The following is a 20468-nucleotide window of genomic DNA, read 5'->3' on the forward strand; positions in this document are numbered from 1 at the left end:
CCCTCCCCCTCCCTCTATCTTGAAGATCAGCCTTTCTTCCCCCATTCTGAGCATGAGCTGCCTTTTCTGAATATCTAGAATTGCTCTGCCTGTATCCAAGAAGGGTCTTCCTAAAATCAGAGGGACCTCTCTATTCTCCTCAAAGACACTGCATTTATTATCTCTTTTGGATTTCTTTCAGTATCAGCAGGGAGAGTTCTCAGAACCCTCTCAGACAATAGATTAGCTAGTTACCCCACCTGTCTTTCCAAGTTTCGAAAGGTCGTGCCCAGTTCTCTGATAGCTGCACCATGGGTATCAAGCCTCTCATCTGTCTTAATAATAAAGGTCTTCATTAGATCTTCCATGCTAGACTCGTTAGATTGTGGAAGCTGGTATTGCTGCCTCTGCTAATTTTGAAAACCTGGAGCTCCATGCCCCTGGGGTCTGGAGTTATTTTGCTGCCATGTATTTGCATTACCACTTGGTAAACTCCAAGAAAAAACTGGGTACCTCTGCCCCATGGAGTTAAAATTGTTGCTACTTTGGTAGTTGCCTCAGTCAAAGCTCCTCACATCATTTACTACTTCAGCTGAAGCTTGACACTCATGTGTAGGGTGTCCCATTCGACAAAAGTCACATGCTTCTTGCAAATCACTCTGTACCTTGGCCAATGTCAACTTTCTTATCCTCTGGCCATGGTGTTTAGCTGGGCTTGCACTGAAGTGTTAGAGTCTACCTGGAGAACTCCAGCTAATTTTCTTCTATGGTTATCATCTGCAAGCCATTGATTTGCATCTTCATATAATTCATTCAGAATTGCAACAATCTCCTCAGGAGTTTTCTTCATAAGAGGACCTCCAATTGCGTTGTTTAGTTTAGCGTCCTCTTGCCAGAGGGTGTCAGACCATCCCAGAATTATTGGAGTTGCATCCACAAGTCTACTCCATGATGCTGACATCTTTTCACAATCTCCTTAAATCTTTCCCATGCTTCAAACACCGTTTCTGTCTCTTTCTGCTCGAAGTTGTGGATCTCTCTTCGAATTTTCCCTGTTTTGATAGCTGAAAAATATTTTTCAAGGAACTTCTTGCCATGTCTTCCCAAGTTTGAATTGAACCAGTCGGCAAACTTCGCAACCAATGCTTAGCATATTCCCTCAGTGAAAAAGGAAATGTCCTTAAGTAGATAGCATCTTTCGATACTCCGTTGTGCTGGAAGGTATTCATAATCTCATCAAAAATCATGAAATAAGTATTTGGATCTTCATTGGGTTTGCCACGGAAGACACAATTGTTCTGAATGGTCTGAAGTAGTCCTTGCTTTATCTCAAAATTATTTGTTGCGATCGGAGGGGGTCGTACACTAGGTACTCCTTGGTTGTAGACTGGCCTGGCGTAGTCTCCCAGTGATCATCCAGTCATGGGCATATTGTTTTCAAATTCATCTTCATCCAGAGGTCGGTTCAGGTTGAATCTTCTTCCTCCGTTCCCGTCCACCGTTTCATAAGCTTTGAGAATTATTTCAGCAGCTGCCCGTGCGACTGCTTCCTGTTGGGCTGCTTCCCATGCAGCCAAATCAACTATCTATTCACCGTTCTTAGCCATGTTCTCTTGGGTTGAAGATTGCCCCAAGAATTTTCTGGTGACTTCTTTCTCTTTCCTCAACTGTCGCAAACGCTTTTCCACCTTTGGATCGTATGGAATCACTTCCTTAGAAGAAGATCGAGTCATACACCAAAGAGCTTAATCTGTTGCCTGCACACAGTAGAGAAAAACCATGAAGAATAAAATAAAATTAGTTCCTGAATTAGCACCAAAAACTAATTTGAACATTATTGATTGCCAATCCCCCGCAACGGTGCCAAAATTTGACGAGCACAAAACACAATACGAAATTAATGCTCGCTAGCCAAAGATAGTATAGTAAAATTATCGTCTCCACAGGGATTGGATTTAAACAATGTTCAAGTAATTTCTAGCTTAACACTATTCAAGATGATTAACATGTTGGTTGGGGTGATTAATAACTAAAATTAACTATGAAACTAAAATAATTAACAATTGATCAGTAGAAGACAAGAGTTGAGCACATTGAAATATCAATGGGAGAAATAAGGGTCGTGACAGAATAGGTGCAAGATAGCTATTTGGGATCTAACTCTAGTTGAATTCACTCTAAAGTTCTAATGATTCTCATGAATTCACTCGATGATTAGTTCAAACGTGTAGTCAAGACTCCTCTCTCGATTAAATCTTAACTCTACGAGGTAAACTAATATAAGCACTGTGAACATATGCCATCATACGTTAATGGATTAATGTTCAGGAAAACGTTTCTCGAATATTCTCCTAACTTGAGTTAATCAACAATTCAACAAACTCTTTCGATTACTTAAAAGAATCACTGAATTAAACCAAATAAAATAATGCAAAGATAATCACCAAACTATTCATCTTTCTATTAAATAAACTAGTGAATAAAGTTGCAATCAATTCAAAGCTCCATAAACGAATTAGCTCCAAATTATCTTAATAGCTCAGAATCACTTCCTGCAAGGCATAAAATACATAATAAGTGCAATACACTAATATTTAAGCTCAAACACAAGTAAAATGCAGTAATTGGAGTGCAAACTACGACTAAAATACGGGTTTCTAGCCTACTATCAGTCATGAGGCGAGGCGTAAGCCCGAGGCGCTGCAGATAAGTTCCATAGAACTTTTAATTTTAATATTTTTAAAATACTATAGTTGACAAAAAATATTTAGAAAAGGTAAAATTACATAAAAAATTATAAAAACAATTGATAAAAATTATGAAACAAGTGTAAGATACACACACACACACACACACACACACACACACACATATATATATATATATATATATATATATATATATATATATATATATATATATATATATATAAACTTTTTTTTTAATAGAAGCATTTCAATGCATTAACAAAAAACAATTGATATAATGCCTACTACAAGTAACATAGAGTTTCTCACGATACGCAAATAATACTTCAAAAAATATAGAAATATAGCAACAAATAAGAAGAAAGAGTAAAGATTAGTACTCCTAGTCTCGAGTCTAAACTATTTTTATTTGATACACAATGAATCAACAAAACAAAGCTCTTTCGATTACTATGTCAAGAAAATAGATCATCCACTCTATCGCAAACAAATTTAACCAAAACGGCCTTGTGTTTCTTTGGCTTGGGAGGAAGCAACTTTTCAAGAGTAATACCATCTTGACAAACAACAAAATTGTATTAGTATTTGTAGTTTGAAAAGAAGTCACGTTCAGCTTTAGTGGGAGTCATCAAATACAACAACAACAACTCCCTTACCCCGGAGTAGAGAGGCTGTTTCCGATAGACCTGATAGACCCTCGGCTATTTTCGACAGACCCTCGGCTCCCTTCCTCCAAAAACTCTCCACCTTACTCTTGGGGTGACTCGAACTGACAACCTCTTGGTTGAAAGTGGAGGGTGCTCACCACTAGAGCAACTTACTCTCGTCTTGTCTGGTGGGAGTCATCAAATGAAAAATTAAAATGCAAAAAGTGATTTTCTTTTTATGTTTTGTTTAGTGTTCGAAATAAAAATTCTTTTTTTTTTCATTTTCCGAAAACCTTTTCTTCCTCTTCAAGCACAGCCGCGTCTCTCTTTTTTTTTTTCCTCTTCCTAAAACCCTTCTCTGTTTCATTACCCCCACCGCTAATTCACAAGTTAGTTCAATTTTCTGTTCTCTTGTTTGTACAATCCATATAGCAGAAACCCTAATTCAGAAATGTCGGTGAGTAGAATCTCATCTCGGTTCTCAAGGAATGTGTTGACACAGTGCCGCCTCTATTATCGTCAACAAAAGCAACAGCACCCCCTTCCCATCCTTTCATCTCAGTTTCACTCAGTTCGTGACATCAAGGAAAAGGTTCAATCTTTTTGCCCACCCCCAAATAATCTTTCAATCCCCTTCCCGCCTTTTCTGGATTAATTAATGAATTAGGGTTTTGCTAGGGTTTTAATTGCAATTGTACTTTAGCTGTATAGCAAGCTTAACTTGATGTTAATTTTATCTTTGATTGTATCTATTAAAATCTGTACCTTTTAATGGGTTGCTGCAAAAAAAAATTCTTGGGAAGTTTTGGACTGAAAACTATATTTGAGTCATTAGCAACACTGGCAACTCTCACATATAGTTTAGTAGAAGGAGGAAAGAAGTTAAAATTTGCTTGGACTTCAAAGAGTGTAGATATAATGATTTTGCCTTTAGCTTACTTGCAGTATGTAATTATATTCTTTTATGTCCCAAATCAACTGAAAATGCAGGACAATACTTATGCTGGGTAAAATGATTTCTAATTTCGAGAAAAAATAAAAGAATCCTAATTGTGTCATTTCATTCTAAGCAGTCAAGTTTGCTGAAAAAACAATGATAATATGCTCGTCTATAACATAACATAACAACAAGAAACCCAGTGGAATAGCACAAGTGTGGTTTAGGGAGGGTTGTGTGTACGCATACCTTACCCTACGAGGCTGAATTAAAAAATATGCTCGTCTATAAAAAGATCTGCGGGCAGTGATTTAATGTACATTGTCGAGCTTGTAGTGGTTTTCTTCTTATAACATCGTATCTCTAATGCTTACCTAAATGGTGCTGATTTTGCTGACTGTGTTTTTTTATCAGGTGTCTCTACTACCTGACTCTGCCTTGCAATGGTTTGGAATCTCATCCTGTGCATCACCCCAACCTAATGAAAAAGAAACATCTCAGTCCCAAGGTGAAGGAGGAAGCACAACAGAGAAAGCAGCAGCCGCTGCTGATTCTCACATTCAGGATGAGAAGGATGAATCAGGTTTTTATATGGCATCCCATTATAACATGATTAAAAAAGCATAAGTAGAAGACATACTAAATAAAATGCTCATTTGGATTCAGATATAGATGCGGAGGACCTTTCTAGGGATGACCTGGTGAAACTTGTGGTTGAGAAGGAAGAACTCTTGAAGATGAAAGATGATGAGTTTCGGAAATTGCAGGATAAGTTTCTCCGGAGTTATGCAGAGATGGAGAATGTCATGGAGAGAACTAAACGAGAAGCAGAAAATTCCAAGAAGTTTGCCATTCAGGTTAGTCTTGATGAGCACATGCTTTGCTACTCAGGCACACAATTAAACTTTTTGTGTTCTAAGTTTTACTTCCGTTTTTCTCATGTTTTTGTATAAATTATGCTGCAGAATTTTGTGAAAGCCCTACTTGATGTGCCCGATAACTTGGGCAGGGCTTCTTCAGTTGTAAAAGAAAGCTTTTCTAAGATTGATGCATCTAAGGACACAGTTGGAGCCATGCCACTTCTGAAAACACTATTGGAAGGTGTTGAGATGACTGATAAACAGCTGGCAGAGGTACAGTCTTACCCTTAAACCGTTGATCTCTCCTCATTTTATTTACTGTGGATTGTGGAGAGCAAGTTTATAGAACTTCAGCTCTTTATGCTTTCTGGGGGTGAAAAGAGGGAGGGAAACTGAAGGTGTGAAGCCACTTGGGATTATTATGTTTCCTCTTTGTCTGGTTATGAAGTAAGACAGGAGGGATAGCAAATTTTTCAGTACTTTCAAGGATAGATGAGTCAACTTCTATTACTAATAGTTATTTTCTGTTCAATCATGCCAAATAATTACTTTTTCCTTCTACTGATGTAATTCCCTTTATGTACTTTTGCAGTGCCTTCTTGGAAATAGCTCTAGTAAAATACCATTATTTTATTAAAAATTAGAAATAAAAAATACTCTATGTAAGAGAAATAAACAGATGAATGTTTTCTCTTTATTCTTGGCCCTTTTGATTTGCAGGGAAAATAAAAGCAAAATCAATCAATTACAGTTTTTTTAAATCACACACTTATCCTACACAAACAAGCCTTTAACAAAAATGAAGGACTTGTGTTCAAATAGTGAACCTAATGCAAGTGTAACCACAATTAGGTCTAAAAGCAAAATCAATCAACTAAAGGTTCGCACCCATTCTCTGTCCAAGCACGAGCAGGAACATAAAATAAGAGAAAATAGAAAAAGTAAGCTGGACCAAGATTCAGCATAGAGGGGCCAGTACTTAGAAGCAGCATGTGGGGAAGCAAGAGAATGCTTTGCGTTTTCATACCTTCTTCCTGCCCTAATAAGTTGACATTTCCTTGCTTTGCACCCTTTCATCTTTTTGTTAATGAAATAGACATAGATGTCTCAATTGCTGAATTCTTATTCTGCAAACAATTCAATTCTCACGCTTAACCCTACACAAATATTCATCTCTAATCCGAACTAGTTATCTCCCAACTAGGTATTTCTCAAAAAGAGTGTTAATCCCAACTAGGTATTTCTCAAAAAGAGTCTTAATCCCAACTAGTTGGAATCGTGTGTGTCAGTATGCATCTCTGTGTGTGTATACGTATATTCTTTGTGTTCTGTTCTTAGCTATGTCTGCATTAATCTTGAGTGATTGTAGGTCTATTGAGATAATTTTTCTTCACGCGATTTTAGGTCTACCACATTTGCTTTTATCATATGAAGATATACGTAAAACACTGGCCAAACATCTCAGGCGTGATATGCTCATTTTATGCTCTATGTTGCTGCTTGCACCTTCTATTGAGTGATCTTTTCTATAGCTAGACTAGAAACATGCCTACCTCTGGGAAATGACACAGTAGTCAATAGTCATTAGATTCCATTAGCTTTGGTCATTGACAATTGACCATTTGCTTACGGGTTCTTTTATTCTATTCAATCTTCAATGGTGTTTTTATACACTTGTTGAGTTCCAGGGGGTACTATAGTTGCTCAATGTTTGTTTTTTTTGCACCATGTGAAAGGATGTTTAGTCCTTTTTGCAAGTAGGTTATAGATCTTACTAAGTTGCTTCTTTTGGTTTGTTGTGTTAATTTATCAGGTATTCAAGAAATTTGGCGTTGAAAAATACGATCCTACAAATGAACAGTTTGATCCAAATAAGCATAATGCAGTATTTCAAGTACCTGATCCTGAAAAGGCTCCTGGCGTGATTGCTGTTTGTCTTAAGGTATTTTAGCATTTTCCTCTATCCATGTTATTTGTTTGTTATTTCAATCTTAACTTGTAAAATTCCTTAGCAAAAATCTTGAATGCATTCCTGATCCCCCTCATTGAAAGTCAAATGAGTAGCAGACAATTTAATCAGACTTCCCTTTGCAGCCGGGGTACACCTTGCATGACCGAATTATTCGGCCTGCTGAAGTTGGTGTGACAGTTGCCGTGGAAACAGAGGCTGATCAAAGTACAAACAGTTAAATGGGTGGCTCACTACTGAGGCTTTAGAGCTTGGAGTAAATCTCTGACAAAGTCCTTGCTATTTAAAGTCAGAAACATTTGCTCGTAGGCAATTTGAGTTCTAGATCTTCCTTTAGGGGAGGCGTTCCTTGTGCAGATGTTAATCTATTGGTCTTTTTGGTTTGACGTTAATCCAGAGTTGTGTTAAATGGAACAATCAGAAGTCTCTGATTCATAAGGTATTCTTATTGCGCGTGGAGCACTTTCCTTCTCCACTTCTTTGCCACTACGCAAGTATTGTTATACGTTTTGAACTTTTTAGTGGGGATGTAACTTATTCTGCATAAGAGACCCACGACTTCTGTTCTTTGCTATACTGGAGCTCTGAATGAAAGAAGTGAGCATTATTTTTCAGCTTATGGTGAAGACAAGGAAAAACACGTTCAGCTTCTGCTTTGATAGCGAACTTCTTGTATTTTTGTCGGTGTGGAAGTTAGCTGCACAACAATATAAGCACTGCAATCAGCCTAAAAGAATAAGGCATATGCACTTGTTCTCTTGTCTTTGGAGATGGGGAATTTTTCACTCGCTGACCAAGGCAAAAAGGATATTAGAACACTGTAAACTAACCTGTGGAATTAGCTATAAAGAAAAGGGAAAAGATGTAGAGTAGAACGGTTGCTACTCTGACAGAGCAAGTAATTTAACTCAGCGAAACTATGTCACTTGTGCAATAGATTGCGGCATACATTCCTTCTATACAATGAAGTGTGCAAAAATAATGCAAAAATTACAAACTAGTAAGTTGTATTTGTTACTCCTTTCTCATTGCATATGTAAGGTTTTCCAGAATTAATAATAGTTTGAGCAATATATGTCAGTGCGACCAGCTCTAACCATGATTTCGCGGATCAGAAACCTGATGGACCTTGCGCGATTCAGCACTTGTATATTGTCCCACAGCACGAGAATAAGGTATTGATTCTTTCCCTCGAGCAAGGGCATCCACATTCTCAAGCAAATATTGTCTTGGAAGGCGGCCAACGACATTACCTTCCTCATTTCCATTTTTATCCAGGAATGCAAAATGAGGGATACCCTCTACTCCAAACTCATCAAGCTCTTGTTCCCACTTTGTGTTATCCACATTCAACATTACAAAATTCACGCGGTCCCTGCATTAACATCATGAACTTTTCTAAAATAAATTGTTAACTGACTTGTGCTATGTATGTTATTAAAACATGCTACAAAGAACAAGGAGAAACTCAAACATGCAGTCGGTATCACTTAAACAGGAAATGAGAAACTTCTACTATTGGAAAAATGGTTCTCTCTCTCTTAAAAGAACAACTCAAAGATAACTCTATTATAGTAATAGGAAAAAAGAAGTTCGGTTATAGGGGATCAATAACAACAAAAAGATTTACTTGTACTGCTGTTCAATTTTATAGACATCCGGAGCTAATTCTCGACAAACTTCACACCAATCTGCATAGAATTCTACAACAGTAGGCTTTCCATTGGAAAGAGCCTGCATGGGAAGAGATCGAAAAGAAAATTTTAATTAAATTTAGAAACAGAAAACATAAAAGAAATTACAGTTGAAACGACTCAATAGTGAAATATATCTGTGACTTAGAAAAAAAAAGGGCAGCTCAGTGCACAAAGCATCCCGCGTTTACGGAAGGGCCGCACCCCAAGGGGATATAATGTAGGTAGCCTACCCTGATGTGAGCATCAATAGTGGTTAATTCCACGGCTCGAACCCGTGACCTATACGTCACACGGAGATAACTTGACCGTTGCTATATCTGTGACTTAAGAGGACAGAATAAAAAAGACTCTGAAGTAAGCTTACATTTGCATAGGGTAGGGCACGGGGTATTATCAAATTATGCAGGAATAGTGTTGCGTCAACTAGGTAGTTTGAAGCAGCGGAGAAAACTGCTTCAGTGATATCAGCTAACAACTATATACCAACATCCAACAAGAAATCACAAGACTGAGAATTTGATAACAGGGGAAGTTCAGATGTTAATCATACGATTATGGGAGTATGAGACGCACTCTAGGCTGTGTCATAATTATCAATTTAGTTATTTTGTATTTGTAACTTATCCTTTGCATTTATCCGAGTGAACTAATTATCCGTTGGATCTGATTCGAATTACGTACATACATTTGCATTAGCATAAATACAACATCTTCAGAAGACCGCCTTAACTTTTGCTTTTAATTTAGTAGCTGAAATCATGCATAAACCTCGTGTTGGAGGGCACCTTCTCTCATGGTTAGTACAAAAGCGACTAGCTGCTGCACTGTCACTTTATTATTTTAATACCGGAAAGGGTTTGATATATCCCTCTACCATTAGAAATTGTTTAGAATTACCCTCCGTTATACTTTCGGATCAATCCAAACAAATATACCCTTAACTTGACGGACTGGCCACATGGCACCCATCCAAGATTTTTGGTCCATCCAGTCTAAGATTAGACGCAACTCGTCCCGTTACCCGACCCATTAAATTTGACCCGCCAAAAAAAGGTCTGAAAAAGTAGATCTTACAACCCTCCAACTCCTAAAACCCCCAACCCGCTTCTCTCAATAAAATCCAAATCGCCCAGATCATACAGCCTGCTTCTCTTAGTAAAAGCAAAATCGCCCAAATCATACACAACTGATTTTTACTAGAAAAATTAAAAATTTACATTTAACACTTGTCCTCTATGATTTTGTTGGTGCACAGATTTTACAGTGCTTAACTTTCTTGGTAAGGCTACCAACACCTCCACAAGCGGCACCACCATGGATGCCCAATTATTACTTTATCTCCAAATTACTCAATAAAGCACAAAAAATGTACAGAAACAACAGAATCACACCAATACCCAAATTAAAATTGATTAAATAAGTATCAAAACAAATTGGTGGCATAGGGTAAGAATATACCGCCAAGGTGGCAGCACTAGCTCCACTAAGGCAAAAACAAAATACCCCAAAGTCTCATCTCCTTTTTCCCTTCACAAGGTTTTCCCCCATTTTTACCTGCTTTTCCGTTACCCATATTTTGATTAGCTTTGGCAGTACTTCATCAAAGAATTAGAAAAAAGTAATGGACACCAGTAAGAGAAGAGGGCGGAGAGGGAGGAAAAAGGAGGTGAAGGATTCAAGAAAGGATGATGTTTCTCATGATGGTGATTTCTTAAGAGAGAGTCGGGTGTTTCTTCACCAAATTTAATGGGTCGGGCAACGGGTAATGGAGTGGGTCGCGTCTAATCTAAGACCGAATGGACTAAAAGTCTTGGATAGGTGCCAAGTCTTGGAAAATGATTCCTGGATGTATTTTTTGGGCTATTTGGACAGAAAGGAATAGAAGATGTTTTGAGGGTTTAGCAACTCCAAATTACTCCTTGAAGGCTAATTGTATAGTTTTGTTAAATAGCTGGAGTAACCTCTCCCCTATTAGCTCCCCCGAATTATTTTTGGATTTTGTTCCTAACACTAGCATAGGACCATCTGTACAGAGCTAACATATCATCTTTTGTATTAGCACCTGGACAGTGCTCTTTAGCATCTTCTTGATGCTTTTTATAATATCTTTTACTTCATCAAAAAAAAAAAAAAAAAGGTGCCACGTATCCAATCCGTCAAGTTAGGGGTATATTTGTTTGGATAGTAAGACGGTAGGGGTTCTTTCGATCCGATAGTATAAAGGAGGGTAATTTTAAACATAGCGAGGTCTAGTGAGTATGAAGCTGACTAGAACCCTTGCTTCTGAATTTGCAGTATTTCAATTGATACAAAATATTGGGTAAGTTTTCATGTCCCTCTTAATCAGCAGCCTATAAACTTTTGTTATAACATTGGGGCACCGTGTATCTCATTAAATCCAATCTCTCACTCTAGGATCAAACATGTAAGCATTTATAATCATTTTATCCAAGAGAAGGTAGCTCTTGGCGAGCTCATTATCCATCAATTTTCTTTCTCATTGCCAGCTTGTTGACACATTAACGGAGAACCATTATAACTGCAGAGTTTCTTAAAGCAAAATCTAATAGTGTATTTCAAATTATCCTTGCCTTGTAGTAATAGTAAGTACTAATTATCTATGTGCAAGAAAAACATTTCCATTTTACAACATAACCTTTATTTGGATGATAAGCTTCCTAAAATCTTCAATAGAACTTATAACTTAAAACAAAAGCAAAATACTCCTAAGTATCCTGTTTTACGAGAAAAACACTAATTGCAAGTTCATCCAACCGTGGAATACATGAAAGTCCAGGTCCTACCCACATATGAATACACAACAAAACAAATTTATCATAAGATATGATGGTCGCTCGAACACTAACCTCTTCATATGGCAATGCCGCAGCCGTGATATCCTTCAAAGAAGGAATACCAAAATCTACTCTTTGTGAAGAGAAAAGTCCAAGTGCTGCAAGGACAGACACTAGTGCTACCCGCCGATTGAAGTCTTTGGTCGGATATTCAGGACCAGAAGATGGAGCAGAGACTTCAGCTTTACTAATCTCAGTGTCAACACCTGAAGACTTATCCTGCAGAGCAACACATGTATATCAGATTCAAGGGGATACAATAGGAATAGGTTTAGTCTACACTGATAAAGCTGAAACGCCAATCAAAACTATGTATATCAACATCAAAATTAGATCGCACCCGCTAGCTATACTTTCTATGTAAATATACCATCTCACCAGCAAAACTTCAAACATTGCAAAATTCAAAGTTGATACGAATGGACTTAATTCCTTTCCTTTTTGTGCAGAAATTATAGAGGGAAGTGTAAGAAAGGTAGAGTTTTCCAAATATAAGCAGGTATGGTTGTATATTATTAACACTATTTTTTTCCTTTTCACGAAGAAATAAAATAAGTGAATTAACAACACTCTTTTATCTTTATAAGCAAGTCAATTAACAACAGTATTAATGAATGCTTGCAGTCTTTTACCCAAAAGGCCCCTTAAGTAAAAGGGTTGCTCAATTTCTTCCTTCTTCTATCACACTAAACAAAAATATTCAAGGAAAGTGAAAAGATTAAACCTTTACTGCAGATTCAGGTGGGTTGGAGTTTTCTTGGCAACAGTCGCCTGTTTTTGGGTCAGTTTGACAATATATTCTTTGATACTTGCCAACATTTTTCAGCTGATAAATGGAAGGTTTAACAAAGTGCAAAGACTGATGGGGTCTAAAATGGAAAGGCCTCAGTTTGTGGAGTCCAATGGGACTTGAGATTACCCGAGCCATGGCAAACAATCTTTCTGCTGACGAAATCTTGGGCTGTGTTTTAGTATGTAAAAATGACTTGAGTTAGTGGACATAGATGCTTCCGTTTCGTACACTTCACACATTTCTTGTTTTGACCACCTATACGACGTCGTATTGGTTTCCTTTCTATTAATAAAATATAATGGATTTCATGTTCTTGTTAATATAAAATGATATTTTTTTGAGATGTTAATAATGTACAAATAGCACGTTGTGAAAGAGAGGAAAAAAGAGGGAGGGGTCTATGATAGAATCATAACTATTTCTACATTAATTTTTTACACTATTAGTGTAATTTGTTATATTTTTCTTATTTTTCACCTTCAATAAAGTATGAATATTTATATATAATTAATTTTTATGTATTGTAATAGTGTAAAAATTCTTTTATATTGTCTATCTACAAAAGTAAAATTCATGAAAAAATTGCACCAATATAGTGTAAAGTAAAAGCCATTATGCTATTATATCATCTCCTACATTAGGCAAGTCAAATAGTTTTTTCTATTACTACAATATTTTTTCAAATACTTTAAATATATTCTTACTATGAAATAATGTGAGTTAAGATAGAAATATATTTTAATTAAAAGATAGGAATATGTTTTTGAATCCGTACCTTATCCTACTCTGGAAATTGCTCTAAATAAGGCTTAGGGTGGGTGGGGAGACAGGGGAGTGTTATCTTCAGTTCTGCAACTTTGGCTTTGAACTGAAAAAATGGCAACGCCAATTGCAATCCAATTCAAGCCCTCTATTCTCTCCTTTCCATCACCTCATTCCCCATCTATTAACACAAAAACTCATTTCCTTCAACCCAATGATAAATTCTTGCTCTCTTCTCCTCTCAAACAAATAGTACCCACTTTATCTTCCCGCCAATTCTCCTTTCTTCAACAGCAGCAGCTTTCTTCAGCTCGTTTCGTAGCCTCAGCAGCTCCCGGCGTTGTTGATACTGTTGATAAAGATAAACTTCCAGCTGATATTCATGTTACTGAAACCCAGGAACCCAATTCCAGAGTACGCTTATTTAATTTCTTTAAGTGTCTTTTGCTTTCTTTTTAAACCCCAAGTTTTAATTTTCTTCACAAACGTTTGGCTGGGATTAAGAAAGAATTTTGAAACTTGTTGATTAAAACATTGCCATTGACATTTATGTGGCTATAAAATCATGTCATTGAGGTAGACAGGAAGTCCTAAGAATTATTTCTAAATAAAGAAAGATATCATTCCTTTTGGAAAGGACTAAAAATGAGAATGTTACATAAAATGGGAGAGGGGGGTAATAAAGTTCTAACCTAGTGACAAGTTTCTTTATTTTATTTTTCAACTTTAAATTTTTGTTATGGATTCTTATCTTGGGCGAAAGTGGTTTTTTTCTTCTTTTTCTGAAAGAACTTTTGATTGCATAGTTGTCAGCTGCCTTGATTGTCAATGCATTACAAAGTGTTCCAAGTATATCAGAAATAGTCATTTTTGAGAATTAGAAATTTAGCTTGACCCTATCTATTGTAGTGAAGTATCCAAAGGGTTGAAGGTTCACATATTCTTTTGTTTAAATGTCTAGAAGGAAAAGATGGCATTATCATGTCCATCATTTGACTTACATAACTTCAATTCTTTTGCTTTTCGCAGGTCAGATTGACTGTAGAAGTTCCAACTGTTGTATGCGAGGATTGCTATGGAAGAGTCATAAGAGAGTTCATGAAACACTCAAAGGTGCTAGATGGAAACCTTTTTGAATTTATAACTGTTTCCACATTCCATTCTTGAAGCTAATTTTAGTCTTGAGGGGAAGACTATGACTTTTTGATTGTTCTTAAATATTGTTTTTATACTTTTTGTCCTCTTATGAATACTAGATATGAGCATTTATTGCCATGATCCATATTATTTATTGAGTATGATTTAAAACTCCATGGCAACTGCCGGTGCACTGCCTATCTTTTCACTAAATATCTCCTTGACGATCCGCTCCAACTCTGGATTTTAATTCAATGGATGTTGTTCAGGTTCCTGGATTTCGTCCTGGGAAGAATGTTCCAGAAGATATCCTCGTTGGCTATGTTGGGAAGCAAAATGTTCAAAAAGCTGCAGTCGAGTCTATTCTGAAAAGAACACTTCCACATGCCATGTCTTCGGTGCGTCGTCATGCTATTTTTACAAATTTATTAATCTTGTAACAGCTTAAGCTTCTAGAACTGTTGTTACAAATTTGAGGTTTGAGTTTTTACTAATCACTTCCTGTCAAACTGCTTCTGTACCTGAAAGTTTTAGGAACTCTTTTCACCTCTGGTGTATCTCATAAACAGAAAGCCGGGCCAAAGTGATGTCTGTCAATACTGTTTTGGCAGTTTTAGGAAGTAACTTGTATCTTGATTCGAAATATTTTATTGCTTATAAGTAATAATAGGGAATTTACATTGTTCGAATGAGCTTTCTACTTTCTTGGTTTGCTAACTCTGATGCACTGTATGCTGCTAAACTGTAGGTTACTGGAAAAGCATTGGAAGACTCAATTCGCATTGCGACCAAATTCACAGACATGGAAAAGACCTATGTGTCTACGAATTCCTTGAGGTTTTTCAAAGACTCAAATTAAATTTGTAGTTAGTAAACTTTATTTTCCACAGCTTCTAATTCGATTAAAGTAAATGCTGTACTGCTGACCAGTTAACTGTAAAACTGGTGAAATCATCCTTCTGCATTGGGTAATTTTCTGAACATTACTCTTTATGAAATAAATGCTAACAATCTTATGTGCATCTCTGTTAAGCAATGGTTTCGAGTTTGACCAGATAGATAATTCTGTGCAAAATGCTTTTTCCTGGCATATTATAAACTCGTGTTAGATGCTTACAAACTTTTGGCATTTTTTATTTATCAAACAATTTTCAGTGCTAACCGAATAAGTTCTGGAGTTTACATCTCTAACATTTAAAAATTTAGATGTGCAGCATAGGCCTTAAGAAGGAAATTAAAAAGAAAATAACAATGATGAGTTTCGTGTCATGCCGACTTGTTCAAAAGCTGTTTTATGCCATCTTTTCTTAGACATGTGCCTTAGTCTTTGTATGTCTGCTCCTCGGCAATAAAATAAAAGTAATAACAATCTCATTCGTTGTGGTTAGACTTGCGCTTTTCATGATTTACAGTTGCTGTTATTAGCTTTAAAATTGAAAGGTGAGAAGAGTTTGATCTAGTCAATACTAATAGAGGTGGTACCGCCTTTGAGGGGCATATCACCTGAAGATTCTGGTCAACTTGAGAAATCATATATGCAATGTCCTATGGCCATAAAAAGGTAAGGGAAGTCCTGACCTGTGATTTGTGATGATTGTAGGTATGATGTGATTGTTGATGTGGCTCCTGAAATCAAGTGGAAACCTGAAAATGCATATAAGAATCTTAAGGTTGTTGTTGAGCTTGACAGTGATATGGATGCTCAGGTAGCTTCAGAAAAAGAATTTACACGGCGTCACAAGTCTCTGGGTGCATTGAAAATTGTTACTGATCGGGGTTTACAGGTATAACCATTGGTTCCTTGGTCTAACCATTTGAATGAGTTTGTTTAACTCTTCTCTCTGCTTCCGTACTAGTTTAGCGCCTAAATTATACATCGAACATGTTAAATCAGCATTTGTGAATATGCATGCCATTTTATCCTCTTTGCTTAAGAGTTCACAAAATCAGATGCAACTCAACAGCTCCTACGGATTTCTGCCTGCACCGCACCTCCCCCCCAAACACAGCCGCTTCCTCACCTCGCCGCTGAAACCCTTCCTCACCTCATTTCTGTTTACACCATTTGCAATAAAATGAAACATTTTTACAAATGACAGTTTAAATTGGGTAAGTGATATCATTCATGCGATAAAATGAGGATCTTTCAACGCTGAGTAAAAATGCAAAAACCCTTTTATTTTGAAGAATTAACCTAAATAGCCACCCATTCAACTGCTTAAACTAACAATACCTAGCGGATGTATAATATATGTATTATCCTTGTTTAATATGTGTATAACCATGTATAATTAGTGTATAATCTATGTATACTGTCTTGAAAAGTAAATAGTGAATCCGGCCGGTTATTTGTGTAAAGATCCCTTCATATTTCAGCCCCCAGCACGAGCACAAGTTGAAAAGTTATGATATGATTTGCGACCTTCCTTTTGTGATATATAAGCATTATCTTTTACTTTCATTAGCACGAACTGACTTTGATGTTGGAAAGCATTTTGGTTTCTCTTCTTCCTAGCATACTCATTTACAGAGTAGTGATCATATAGGTGTTGTTGCATTCTCCAACTTCTGTGCATTTGGCACTGAGATTAAGTCCAGAGACATACATAAGTATTTGAGAAGGATATTCTTTTTGTTTTATGCATAGGATATTTTGTTACCATAAGTATCCAAAAATTCTCCAGGTTGGCGATGTTGCAGTGATTGATATATCAGCAACTACGATTGAACAAGATGGATCAGATGCTAAAAGCATACCTGCTGCAGAGAGTAAAGGCTAGTATTTCTTTAATATATCATTTTTCAATGAAATACTGTCTCCAAGTATGTTTTAGTTGCTTGTCCTATTATTGAAAGTGTTTGAGCTGATTGTATCTATATTTGTGGTTCAGGTTTCAACTTTGACACGGAAGATGGGGATAATGTCCTTCCCGGTTTTCTTGACTCAATTGTTGGTATTAAACGTGGTGAAACAAAGTCATTCCCTTTGGTATTTCCAGACTCATGGAAACAAGAGGATCTTCGTGGTGTTCATGCTCAATTCACAGTGAGTTCCTATGCCACCTGATAAAGATTTCAAGTGAATTCAATGTCATGTAAATAGTTATGATTACTTTGTTTATCATCTCTCACTTTTCCATCTAGGCAAGATTTCCTTCTCTCTTTTGTTGCATTCCCTGACCGAATGCCCCATGTTTACTGTCACTACTAATACCGACAAAAATACTTTATCCATAATACTTCAAAGAAGTAGTTGACTTCAAGAATTGACTAAAGCACATCTAACAATATTGCTGGTTGTGGCTATAGAGAAGAATTGCATAATTTTACTGGTCAGTTGAAATTGATGTGGAATCTACTTCTTATTTTTCAAGTCTTAGCTGTAGGACATTTTGTCCTCATCTGAATAAGGATCTTTGTTAAGTGTTTCTAAGCAAAAGTTAGTTTAACTTTAAGACTGATTGATCGTGGGGTTTTTAGATCACTGCGAGCTTTTTGCCAAATTAGGTTGAGTAGGGAAGAAACCTACTTAGATGATTAATATGTACAATACATTTAAATTTGATGAAAGTTCTTCCTTTTGTTTTTCTCATCAGGTTGAATGTAAAGAACTGTTCTACAGAGATTTGCCTGAGGTGAATGACTCGATTGCTGATAAGCTTATTCCGGGATGCAGCTCCATTGAGGAGGTAGGATTGCTTCTTTTTTTTTCCTCATATGTGCAGAGGAGTTATAGCAAAGCAATTTATTTTCCTGAATGACATCGAAGTTGAGGAAATTTCCTGCTAAATAATTTGCAGGTAAAGCAAGCATTGCTACAAAGATGTCTTGAAGTTGAACAGGCAGCTAAAGACCAAGCAACTGATAATGCTATCTTAGACCAGCTATACAAGGTTTCTTTTCATTTCTTTTTTTATTTTATTTAACAGTCGTATCTAGCAAATGAAAACATGCAAGCCATAGTGACCATGTGTTACTTGATTGACAAATTTCTTTGGATCAACCCATGCTTGCAAATCAAAAGCTGAGTTTTCCCTTAACTCTGATTATGGGCTTGGGGCCATATGAACATGCAGTCCGTTTCCTATATAACAAAATTCTTCGAATAAATTCTATACCCCTAGTCGGTGAGAATTATTTAGGTTTTATTGTTACCATTTGCTCTGTTCACTACTAAAAAATTGTTGATGTTTGAGATATGGTAATCCTGTTGTGCCGCAGACTCGCACTCACACATAGACCCTAAGTTTGGTGACTATTTGCATACATGTATTAGATTTCATTTTGTTAACCTTTTGTTTATGATGAGGTTATGACATTTTCCCTTTTGATCTAGATGGTTGAAGTTGATATTCCTCAATCTCTCTTCGAAGAGCAAGGAAGACAACTCTATGGAGCTCAACTTTTACAGTTGCAGGTCAGCACTGCATTCACCACTCAGTTGTTTCTACATTTATGGACTTCTGTGCATGCTCTGATCTAATCATTATCTTTGTTTTAGGCAAATATGAAACTGAGCGAACAGCAGCTGGCATCGTTATCAAGCCCAAGGGGCGTGAATGAGTTCCTTGAAGCACAAAAAGAAAATATAACAAGTATTATAAAGCAAAATTTAGCTGTTGGTGACATATTTACACGTGAAAATTTGCAGGTACATGCCGTCTTTATGTCATATATGATCCCCCTATCAAAATTTTGATAACTATTTTCCCCTTCATCTTTATCATTGGCTGCTTAAAATTTCTAAAAGTTATTAGTAGGTTAACTGACCTTCCTTATCTCAGCCCCCTTTGGCTCTGGTGTAACCTCAAAGCCTTCTAATTTGTTACAAGTATCAGTTGCACGTGTTTTGGCAAGGTAATAAAATAATGAAAATAGTGGGAAAGAAATCCCTTTTACTTTGACCGAGTACGGCGAGCATTCAAAAGTAATTAGCTCTCCGGTAAGGAGCAAGACTGCACAACAATAACAACCACCATCTGCTTATCTATGCTCTGCTCCTACGCATTTTACCTGTGCCATTCAGTAGCCCCGTGAAAGATTCAAATACTTAGGCATGCTGATAGTGCAGCTTACCTTTTCTGATCATTAGTCATTTACTGGACTTTGCAGTTTTCAACAGAGGAGCTAGTGAAAGAGGTTCAGAACTCAATTGAAGAATTCCAAAATTCTCAACAGGAGTACGATGAGGACCGAGTTAAGCAGCAGGTTAGAATTTAATTGAATTGTTCTGACAATAACATTTTAAATATAGTTGACCACAGAATCTCAAGCGACTTGATCATAATAGAAATGTGGAAACTATCTTGATATTCCAATTTGACTGGATTAGCTGATGTTTCTTTCTATCTTGCCAGTTTAAGCAAGTCTTATGTTTGTCTTCCATATTAAGTAAAAGTGCAGAGTCTGATGGTCCCTTAATGTTGCCCAGGTACAAGAGGTACTTGAAGGGGCTAAAGTACTTGAATGGCTAAGGGAAAATGCAGATATTCAGTACATAACTAGGTGAAAAGACATAGATGTTCAATGTTCAAAGAAAGGATAAGCTTTCGACTTAGTTTGATGCTTCTGAAAAATCTGTCATTCTCTATAGCACCATGCATGGTGTTGATGGTCCCAGATGATCAAAGAATGTCAGCAACTGATGTGGCCAAATGCTTCAAGCGAAGTTTCAGCAGTATCAAGTTTCCACAACTTATAGTGCTACCCGATTGTTGGCTTGGTTTGAAGGAGCTTCTCGAATCTGAGCATCTTTTTTTTTTTTTGGATCAACTGATGCAATTTCCAGACTGATGAATCATCCTGATTTCCGTATAGCAATCCAAAAAGTCACCATTTTAAAGTTGGTGAACTGAAACTATATGTATTTCGAGAGGCATTCCAGAGCTGTTTACTGCTGTACATTCATAAGCTGCTTATTGGTGTACCTTCTATTACCCGATCTGACTGTGTTTCTTATTGCTAAATTATGTGATTAAGCAATTTAATGAAGCATCCTATATTATTTAAGGGTGATCTTGACAAGTAAGGATTCCCCACACATTAAATTTCAGTTTACCAAAATATACCAACTTGGGGAGAACTAGGATTGACAGAGTAACAATTTCTCCCTACATTTGTTTCA

At 36.7% G+C, this 20468-nt stretch overlaps 3 protein-coding genes and 1 non-coding gene across 4 annotated transcripts; 3 read left to right on the forward strand and 1 right to left on the reverse strand.

The window, feature by feature from the left end:
* Positions 1-922: 922 nt before the first annotated feature.
* LOC117274698 (small nucleolar RNA R71) lies at positions 923-1029 on the forward strand. The gene has a single exon (XR_004504862.1). It is a non-coding gene; the product is annotated as a small nucleolar RNA R71 (small nucleolar RNA).
* Positions 1030-3603: 2574 nt separating this feature from the next.
* Positions 3604-7714, forward strand: LOC104088418 (grpE protein homolog 2, mitochondrial-like). The gene is made up of 6 exons (XM_009593075.4): positions 3604-3926; positions 4686-4854; positions 4938-5128; positions 5237-5404; positions 6945-7073; positions 7226-7714. The coding sequence occupies exons 1-6, from the start codon at positions 3786-3788 to the stop codon at positions 7319-7321; spliced, it is 894 nt and encodes a 297-aa protein (XP_009591370.1). The 5' UTR covers positions 3604-3785; the 3' UTR covers positions 7322-7714.
* A 251-nt stretch (positions 7715-7965) lies between these two features.
* LOC104088419 (thioredoxin-like protein HCF164, chloroplastic) lies at positions 7966-12653 on the reverse strand. Its single transcript, XM_009593077.4, has 4 exons — positions 12377-12653; positions 11665-11871; positions 8731-8834; positions 7966-8475 (listed from the first exon to the last, which is right to left on the reverse strand). Exons 1-4 carry the CDS (start codon positions 12578-12580, stop codon positions 8193-8195), a joined length of 798 nt encoding a protein of 265 aa, XP_009591372.1. The 5' UTR covers positions 12581-12653; the 3' UTR covers positions 7966-8192.
* A 607-nt stretch (positions 12654-13260) lies between these two features.
* LOC104088420 (trigger factor-like protein TIG, Chloroplastic) lies at positions 13261-20353 on the forward strand. The gene is made up of 13 exons (XM_009593078.4): positions 13261-13621; positions 14237-14320; positions 14614-14742; positions 15093-15181; positions 15945-16128; positions 17029-17119; positions 17236-17390; positions 17941-18033; positions 18145-18237; positions 18681-18761; positions 18846-18995; positions 19457-19552; positions 19776-20353. Exons 1-13 carry the CDS (start codon positions 13322-13324, stop codon positions 19851-19853), a joined length of 1623 nt encoding a protein of 540 aa, XP_009591373.1. The 5' UTR covers positions 13261-13321; the 3' UTR covers positions 19854-20353.
* The last annotated feature ends 115 nt before the right edge of the window (positions 20354-20468 follow it).

The sequence above is a fragment of the Nicotiana tomentosiformis genome, chromosome 7, assembly GCF_000390325.3.
Source record: "Nicotiana tomentosiformis chromosome 7, ASM39032v3, whole genome shotgun sequence".
NCBI classification, from domain to species: domain Eukaryota; kingdom Viridiplantae; phylum Streptophyta; class Magnoliopsida; order Solanales; family Solanaceae; genus Nicotiana; species Nicotiana tomentosiformis.

Excerpts from the sequence above, each read along its gene's own strand:
- LOC104088418 (XM_009593075.4), top strand. The coding sequence starts at position 3,786 with ATGTCGGTGAGTAGAATCTCATCTCGGTTCTCAAGGAATGTGTTGACA. Across the intron at positions 3,927-4,685 it reads TTCGTGACATCAAGGAAAAG|GTGTCTCTACTACCTGACTC; the intron begins GTTCAATCTTTT and ends TTTTTTTATCAG. Across the intron at positions 5,129-5,236 it reads CCAAGAAGTTTGCCATTCAG|AATTTTGTGAAAGCCCTACT; the intron begins GTTAGTCTTGAT and ends ATTATGCTGCAG.
- LOC104088419 (XM_009593077.4), bottom strand. The coding sequence starts at position 12,580 with ATGGCTCGGGTAATCTCAAGTCCCATTGGACTCCACAAACTGAGGCCT. Across the intron at positions 11,872-12,376 it reads CACCTGAATCTGCAGTAAAG|GATAAGTCTTCAGGTGTTGA; the intron begins GTTTAATCTTTT and ends GTTGCTCTGCAG. Across the intron at positions 8,476-8,730 it reads AAAATTGAACAGCAGTACAA|GGACCGCGTGAATTTTGTAA; the intron begins GTAAATCTTTTT and ends ATGTTAATGCAG.
- LOC104088420 (XM_009593078.4), top strand. The coding sequence starts at position 13,322 with ATGGCAACGCCAATTGCAATCCAATTCAAGCCCTCTATTCTCTCCTTT. Across the intron at positions 14,743-15,092 it reads TTCCACATGCCATGTCTTCG|GTTACTGGAAAAGCATTGGA; the intron begins GTGCGTCGTCAT and ends GCTAAACTGTAG. Across the intron at positions 17,120-17,235 it reads ACCTGCTGCAGAGAGTAAAG|GTTTCAACTTTGACACGGAA; the intron begins GCTAGTATTTCT and ends TTTGTGGTTCAG.